The 8,530-nt window shown below is 40.0% G+C and overlaps 1 protein-coding gene across 3 annotated transcripts; it reads right to left on the bottom strand.

Moving 5' to 3' along the window:
- Positions 1-463: 463 nt before the first annotated feature.
- irx4b (iroquois homeobox 4b) lies at positions 464-7,648 on the bottom strand. 3 transcript variants are annotated; one of them, XM_078228543.1, is made up of 6 exons: positions 7,350-7,648; positions 6,877-7,042; positions 6,284-6,535; positions 5,047-5,153; positions 3,370-3,683; positions 464-3,096 (listed from the first exon to the last, which is right to left on the bottom strand). In XM_078228543.1, the coding sequence occupies exons 2-6, from the start codon at positions 6,919-6,921 to the stop codon at positions 2,345-2,347; spliced, it is 1,470 nt and encodes a 489-aa protein (XP_078084669.1). In that variant the 5' UTR covers positions 6,922-7,042; positions 7,350-7,648; the 3' UTR covers positions 464-2,344. The 3 variants fall into 3 exon arrangements, with proteins under 3 accessions (XP_078084669.1, XP_078084677.1, XP_078084687.1); XM_078228551.1 differs by having other exon boundaries at positions 6,877-7,035; positions 7,350-7,444; XM_078228561.1 differs by lacking the exon at positions 7,350-7,648 and having other exon boundaries at positions 6,877-7,342.
- Positions 7,649-8,530: the final 882 nt, after the last annotated feature.

The raw sequence follows: 8,530 nt of genomic DNA, 5'->3' as shown, positions 1-8,530 counted from the left end.
TCTATTACAACTAATTCAAGTTATTTTTGCCCTTTTCAGCGAAAATGTGCTCACCGTAAAGCCTAGCCTGCCTTAGAGATCAGAGGGTGCAGAGCCTCTAGAAATTGAGGGGTTAGTGTCAAGATGAAATTTTCACTTCAAATTATCTTAGCTGTTGCACATTTGGGCGACCAGGGCTCTTGTCAAAATCTTTGACAAGTGGGTCTAGCAAATAGCAACATTTGTGATCGCGACAATATCATCAAAGAACAGGAAAGTTTAATACAGTGACAAGATATGTGACTGCATAAATCCTTATTGTACTAGATCTGGCTCATGATATATACATAAGACATTGAATTCACCCACCATAACTATAGGATGATAAATTGAATTTTCTGCTTTAGTGCATAGTTTGTGCCAAATATGGTATCATCATAGGTCGTGTTTACAACACGACTAAGCAGATTTGTAATACGTTTCACACAGTTCTTCTTTTATATTTTAGTGATAAAAAATACAGTCTTCAATCAATTTATTTTCTTATTGAAGTTGATGTGCAGAATGTTCGGATTCTTTTTATACCACATACATATAAGACGAGAGGGAGAAAAAAAAAACGACTGTTTCTCAAATCAGGATTTCAAAACAAGCCATTTAGCACTTTGGTACATTACAGTTCGCAGCCGTAATAATTGTAAGCTATTTTTTAAATAAAATGTTTGCAGACGCTGTTCCATTTTGCTGAGAATTGTATGAGGTGTTTGTGAAACTGAATTAAGGTAACAAACATTCAGAGCAACAACTATTGTGGGCTGGTACAACACACTGCAAATATGTTATTTTGTATTTTTCTCACCGGAAGTTTAAAAAGTTATGCAAAATAGGAACTGGGTGTTTTATGAATAGCAACCTTCTATTATGCGGAGCATACTCATAATAATGACTGCGCAACCATTCTCTTCATCCAATAATCTGAAATCGGGACAACAAATTGAGTGTTTTATTCGCAAATGTTACTTTTCTGGCAATACTTTTAGCTGAATAGTTACATTATGCAGCTTTTGTTTATGCTCAGCAAATGCAAAGGAGCTCTTAAAATCTATTGAATAATGTGATAAATTTATGCATTGTTTAATGTTTTGAGGACAATAAAATATTTTATGTTTTTTAGTCAATAAACCAGTGACATACAATTTCAGCCATCCTGCTCCTGCCATCCTGTTAGATATTAGAGCTAAAACCAAATTTTCTGTATTAATATATTTCCAATTGACTCGAATCTGTAAACGCGCACCTCCCAGCTATACGAATGCGCATGCACCCTGGCACCTTAACCCTTAAACCCTGTTTCCGAACATTAGTGCTGAAGTGTTCACATTTTTATGTGACAGGAACGATTACCGAATGTTTTTTTTCATTTTACGCAAATAGCGACTTGACCATTTAACTTAATTCAAGTTTGAAGAGGCGATGAAGATAATTTTTCAGAATCAAAATATTTGGACTATGTTTAATCTAATGTGACATGGCAGCAATGAGTTTAAGTGTACAATAGAATAAAACTCGGCAAAAAAAAGGTGTTGGTTGGGAAAGCAGCTTACTTTTTCAAGGACGATTTCCCAAAAATACAGTTTTTCTAATGTACTGTAAGTGCATGGCACTCAAATACCATATCAGGTATAAGTTGCAGGTTATTTTCACTGTATCTAAAACAGGCAATGCGAATAATATGGTTTGTGGAAACGTTTAGTTAATGTGACATAACTTTAAAATGGGAAATTGAAGCAGTGTCGCTTTGACTCAAGCTTGCATCATTCTATCTGTCCGTAATGTAACCAGACAAACACTCGTTAGTTACCTCGAAAAGAGCACATTTATTTCAGTGCACATATGTTTAACATATATTCTCGTATGTTTCAAAGCCAAAGAATTGTGCAATGGTGTAAACTTTTAATAAGTGTTGCTTGTGATCCATTGGCAGAGCTTGACGGTAGCATAAATATTTTTTTCCAAAACTGCATTTTCGGGGAATTATATTTGCATGCTTTCAAGCAGGCTGCGAATTCCAATCCATGATACCCACTTCTGTAAACATTGGGATATTGTAAACGTTACCGATATGTCTATACTATAGTTCAGACGTGCTTTCCAACGTGGACTTGAATAAATTACACAGCACTATTCAGTTAAAGAACTCTTGAAGTAACTGCAGTTATTTTGTGAAACGTTTAAAACAGTGATGAAATATATAAAGTCTAATAAAAGACGGGCTGGGTTTGTGAATAGAACGTCTCAAGGTTAAAGTTTGCCTCTTCATGGTCCATCAGCAGGTCCAGAAAAAAGTCCGCACCATTTTGATTTGTTATGAACAAAACATTTTGTTTCCTGTTTTAGGAAATGCTGAGAGGTCCTTATTAGTTTCTTGTTGGGGTAAGCCCGTGATCTGTCCTTTAATCATATTTGTAGGAGTTCCTAAAGAACGCCCCATTGCCTCTGTATCCAAGATAGCACCTTTGGTGGTGGCCCAGGAAACGGTAGTGTTGGTCAGTGCCTGGTTCAAAGTGCTGTGTCTGAGTAGAGGGTCGTGGAAAACCCCATCTACCCAATTCCTCAGGGTGGTTACTGGGGAATCTTGTCTGTCCACCACGCTGGTAGGCACAGAGGCCAAGGGAGGCGACGAGGAGATGGCCTGTTGATGCCGTTTCAACATGCAAGATGGATACTCAGTTTGGCTCAACGAAGTCGCGGTTTGAGCTAGGGACCAGATCCGAGGTTTGTTGTCAAGCAGTTGCTGACTCTGCTGTTGCTGCTGGAAGCAAAGCTTGGACTCGCACCCCCTCTGTCTTCCTGCCATGAGGTCTTGCTCGGAGCTCGCCATTACTCGTTTGAGACAGTCCTTGACCTTTTCAGAATGGCGATCTCCCGGTGTTGAAAGGGGAATCTTTAAAGAGAGCTTCTTGCACTGGCCAGTCGGGCAGTCGGAGACCCTGATCTGATTGCTGTCCATCTGCTGAAATGGCCCTTTCAGTTCACACTCATCACTTTCTGTCTCGATCCCATCAAAGTCATCCAGGTCACTCAACTGCAGTTCTTTGTCTTCTTTGCATGTGGCATCTGTCAAAAACAGAAGTTTCAGAAATGTGAAGATAAGTTTGGAAGGGTGTTCTCATTAATTTAAACCGTTTATCATATACTCGCATTAAACAAAAACTGACTAGAAGTTGTAACGCTTTTATCGTCTTATCATTTTTAATATATATATATTCTCGAGTTTGTTTTTCTAGCGACATTTTATATATGCGAGATATATTTAACTATAAAGTACATGATGTGGTGTTGGATTTACGCTTGTACATGTCTACCGAAGAGAATACAGCGAAAGCGAACCATCATTGTGTTTATCTTGCGGGCTTTTATTGTTTGGACTTTCATCTTCTTCCTCGTCGTATGATTTCTTGTCATCGGTACATTTATTCCTGGGCGACCAGGTCATTTTATTCTCTTTCTTAAGTCTCCTCCTGGCGTTGGCGAACCAGGTGGAGACCTGGGTCAGGGTCATCTTGGTGATGATGGCCAGCATGATCTTTTCTCCTTTGGTGGGGTAGGGGTTCTTCCTGTGCTCCTGCAGCCAGGCTTTGAGAGTACTGGTGGTTTCCCGGGTTGCATTTTTACGCCTGGCGCCTGGGTCCACCGCACCATATCTAAGTTTGTTCAAGAATAATTGAAAATTAATAAAGGGTGGACTATCATTATACAGACCCTATCCACTTTGAATTTGCCACATGGCATCTGAACGTGGAATGCCATAGTACACTTGAGTGGGTCATTTTACAAGCTCAGTATTTGGTCAGTAATTTGTAGATAAACGCAATGGATTAAATGTAGCAAGAATGTAAAAACGTGATGAAACACGCCCACCTAACACATTTCTGGAATATGGAATCTCGGAAAACTAATGACTTCGCATCGCTGACTTTCCTGATATTCGGCTTTTATCGCTGGCTTTTTATTCTCTTTACATTTTGTTATGTCTTAAAAAGTAAGGTCTGGATATTTCACTTGCTATAATCAGTGGGCGGAATATAAAACACAAGTAATTCACCACGATGTGTAAAGATCATGTGCAATGCACATTTACTTTCGCTTCGCTTATATCATTTATTTAGCTGGGATGCCTGGCAGTGGCGTGTAGGCTTTTGGAATATAATATTGATTCCCGTTGTGATAAAATAGACGATTGAACGGGCGCCAGCTAAATTAAATGGAAGCATAAAATGCTCAAGCTTCTGAAAAAAATGTTGGATGAGCGAGTGTTACAGAGACGGGCACAGGAAGGGAAAGGGGATGAAATGTGACTGTTGTCAGTCCGTCACGCCTCTCCCGTTTATTTTTTAGAGCATTCACTTTTTCTAAACTTGTCGGAGGGTTCTTGTTCATTCGACAATACTACTACAATTCGCTCAAATACAGTTGACTGTACAATCATACTCCTTCCTTCATGGATAAAACAGTTAAATGCGCTAAAGTAAGACACTCAGCTACACTTCAATATTTAATGTAGCCCAGCCGGGAAAGGTCACACACAAGCAGTGGGCTTGAAGCGTTAAAGTGACTTAAGTGGTTTTTTGACAATCTTGAAACTAATAACTATATAGATACGCACACTATTAACATTTCTTATATATAAGGTGCAGACACCACTGTACAAAAGAGTTTGACAAGTGGGAACGCTAAAAAATAAGTCACGATCAATTCAAACCCCCAAGCAGCCACCTTTCCTCTCATTTCACGGTGATTGGATTTCGTGTTTTGATGTACTTTGCATGTAGCTGCACTGAAAAGCCAATTGTTTCTTGTTTTTTTCACATCTCCAAGAAAACTGGAGTTTTTTTAATATTGCGTATTTAAAATAGTTCAAAAGTTATATGTATTTGCGCACACATACGTCTCTCACAAATGGCTGCTTGGTGTTTGTTCCAGTGATGATTTAAAAACAAATATACAGTATTGCTATAATCGCAAGTGTAAATACTTGGAGTGGGCTAGGGTGGTCTTCTTGCGCACCTGTCATACTGATACTGTCCCAAGCTAGGATCATATGGATAATAGGCAGCTGCCTGGGTGATTCCCGCATGCGCAGATCCTGCTGCATCCTTGGTGTCAAAGGGACTCTGAAAGAGACATGTTGGCACATCTTGACTTCATTACCAGCACTTTTATTTAATGGAAAAACTCTGCGCTGATTGCTTTGATCAGCAGAAGAGCAGCGTCTGACGAACACTTGGCATCAAAACTATACAAACAATGGCATGCTACAATCAGATAAGCAGCAATAACTTTAGGATCACCTGGCATTTAAGTACAGGTCAAGTTTTTTAAAATGCTTTCCATCAATATGTGTTCCAATCTAAGACCAACCTGAAACTAAGGTTGTAAACGGTGGGGAAACATGGAGCACTTATTTCAGGTTCTGATACTTTAGTTGTCGAACTTCAATTTCTGCAATGCTTTCATTTGCTTGTTTTCAAATTGCTAATTCTTACAGGGAAACTCCTCTCTGTCTGGGAATTGATCCATCACGCCATGTCCAGTTATAAAATGGCATTTTTCTGGCAGCTGTACTCATAACATAATTGAACTATATTTTCAGTACATAAATAGGCTTGAGGGACCGGAGATGCCATTTGCCAAAATACATAATTAAACAAAATGCGCTGTGCACAAATGCTTCCAAATTGCATAAACGTGTTCTAATTCAGTGTTATACATGTTCATTGCTCTACATATTTCACAGATCTATATATATGATAGTGAAGGATAGGCCCTTCAGTTGAGAAATGCAAATGAATATACATATATATATCTATGTGGACACTTCAGATTTTAAGGCAGATTTCAGGAAAACGTTCAGTACTGCGGATAATATTTATAACAATGTTCATAGACTACTAATAAACCATGGTCAGCGCTTTTCCCGCAGAGAAGGTGTTGTATAATAAGTGGTGGAATGTTATCTAATAGGTACTAGTGCAAGTTAACTCTGAAGAATTCTCAATTTGGCTTTCAAGTTACTTGAGGATATCACAATGCGGCATACAGTTGCTGCCTTTCAAAATTGAACAATTTCAATTTACTAACGTTGGTTGAAATACTTGTTCTGAGTCAAAGGAAAAAAGAGCAATTACCAGCCTAAATCAATGGGCTGACCTAATACTAAAGCCCTCAATGTTGAAACATGGGCAGCTTGTTTTGCCCAATCCTAATTGACGGTGGTAATAATAGAGATCAGAGGATTACTTACCAGTGAATAGAAAGCTGAGGGTTCTGTCCCATAGGTGACATAGTTGCCATATCCCTGGTTGGTGGTATACGGGCTCCCATACATTCCGAGGGCAGCAGCTGAGTTGAGCTCATGCCTGGCTGTGGCCAGCAGCCTGCTCTCATACATGGGACAATAGACAGGGGTTTGAGCAGAGGCGGCAGCCCCTGAATCCACCAGCGTCCTGCCGCTTGACTCACAGCACGTAGTCAGGGGATTGGTGCTCATCAGGAACTATATATATAAAAAGACAAATAATAGAAACATATATAAATTGGGGGATTGTTTCTGCTACATATCTCCACTGGGACTCCTTTATATCGTTCTTGTGCGATTGCTCAGTTTATTTTCCCCATTACAGAAAACACGTCTCTTTAGATCAACTTCGCTCCTTCCAATTACGCATGCATTTATTATTATGGACAGTAAAGTTAAGCCACGTCACATTTTATCTGTATTGAAGTGAATTCAGGATCAGCCTGTGGGCAAAGCAATGTTGAAAAGCGGAAACGGCCACTAGCAATCAATTAGTCCCTGAATGCGATCAAAAAAATTGAAGGATCGATGTGACATACCTGAGGTGCTGATGTGTAGGGATATCCGAACTGCGGGTACGACATTGTCCAAGGCTCCCAACATTCAGAAAAGGGAGCGAGAGAGAGACGCCTGATCTCCACGCTATTGCAGCCCTGCTCGGTTTCACCGTACCAGTTGATTGACAAGCGCACAGGCTCCTAGATTCTCGATAGGGCGAAGGAAAACGGCACATTTAATTTATTTACATACAGCTTCAAACTTTTTTCCACCCCCCCCCCAACCCCATCTCCCGCTTCCCTGTCCACAACCAAGCTAGTTTAGGTATCTCGTTTTACAGGATGGCTGGACGTTACAGTTGGTTTCGAAAATGAGTGCTTTTGCAAGCGGGTAAAACACACAAAGATAGCGAGTCAAATACAAAGTGTTCTGCTCCTGAACTTAGTTATTATCAGTAGGCATGACGTCAGATAAAGCCAGCTTTAAAAAAGCCTCCAGTCTAACTCCTAGATACCTTCACGGTGGGGAGGGAATAAAAAAAGCACAAATGCTTCAAGTATAAATGCGGAAGAACAGCCCCGAGTTAAGTGCAGCCTCAATATGAGTTCCAAGGTAATTGAGCACAATATGGTATTTATACTAATTTAGCCACGACCATTGTTACAATCGGGTCGCCCTGTGTGGAAATGGCCGCTCAAAGTGCGGTCACTATTATTGGGTTAATAGTTGTTCGCTGATCGCCGGGGAAGGAGCTGAATTTAATTAGAAACATATTAATGAACAGCTGCAACTTGTGCTCCACCCTATTGTACCACAGTAATAGAGGGTAGGAAAGTCAACAGCCACAGCAAGAGTGAGCTTCACCATATCTCAATACAGCCAGACTCACTACTGTACTACTTAAACCAGCAGTAAGCCAGTTCAACTAATACCCTGCCTGCAAAGGGGGGGAGATCAATTCTTGATGCATTAGCTAACATGTGTGTGTTTATAGGTAAAGTGTGAGGTTTCAAACATGTATCCAATCATTAAACTACAGTGATGACTTATCCATTAATGGAACAATTGACCAGGAAACACAAGATTTGTGGAAAATAATTAATAACTGGCATATTTATACATTTTACAAGACACTGATTTATGTAACACCGAATTTTCCCCTTTCTCTTCTATGAATTGAAGGTAAAAGTTTTCCCCTGTGTGTGTGAATAATGTGTCACAGAGACTTGACATTGGTACTGAATAAACAGGCGAACTTCAGATGATCATTCACTAGATTCATGTTTATGTTTGTTGACACAAACGTTCTGAACGAACTAATGTTACAGTCCTGAGTGAATACTGCGAATCGTTTCTCTCCTTAGCTTCGGACTTTATCTATCTGAACCGATCTATGGACACAAAAATATAGGCAGAGACATGTCTGACTTCTTGCAGATAAACGTGAAGAAGCTCCCCACCCCCCATCTTAAATCGCGCCTTGCTTTGGTGCTACTGTATAGTACATTTCTGTACAAACCCATGGTGTGTAGACTTGCTCGAATGTTCATGGGTTCAGACATGTGAATAGCCGCGGGGTCACACTCTAATTAATGATGATGTTCTACTATTCTCCCCAGCTGGAAGACTGCCTCCAAGAAACGAATCTGCCCGCTTTGACAGCTCGATAGTGGGTGATTGATGACTATCCAGAGA

The sequence above is a fragment of the Mustelus asterias genome, chromosome 2 (genome assembly GCF_964213995.1).
Source record: "Mustelus asterias chromosome 2, sMusAst1.hap1.1, whole genome shotgun sequence".
Classification (NCBI taxonomy): Eukaryota; Metazoa; Chordata; class Chondrichthyes; order Carcharhiniformes; family Triakidae; genus Mustelus; species Mustelus asterias.
Note: the sequence above shows the minus strand (reverse complement) of the source record. Positions and strands in the feature narration are given on the sequence as shown.

Bases quoted from the DNA above. Each gene is read 5' to 3' on its own strand.
- irx4b (XM_078228543.1), bottom strand. From the start codon at position 6,921: ATGTCGTACCCGCAGTTCGGATATCCCTACACATCAGCACCTCAG. The intron at 6,536-6,876 runs GTATGTCACATC...TTATATATATAG, and splicing joins CCTACACATCAGCACCTCAG to TTCCTGATGAGCACCAATCC. The intron at 3,684-5,046 runs GTGCGCAAGAAG...GAACAAACTTAG, and splicing joins GGACAGTATCAGTATGACAG to ATATGGTGCGGTGGACCCAG.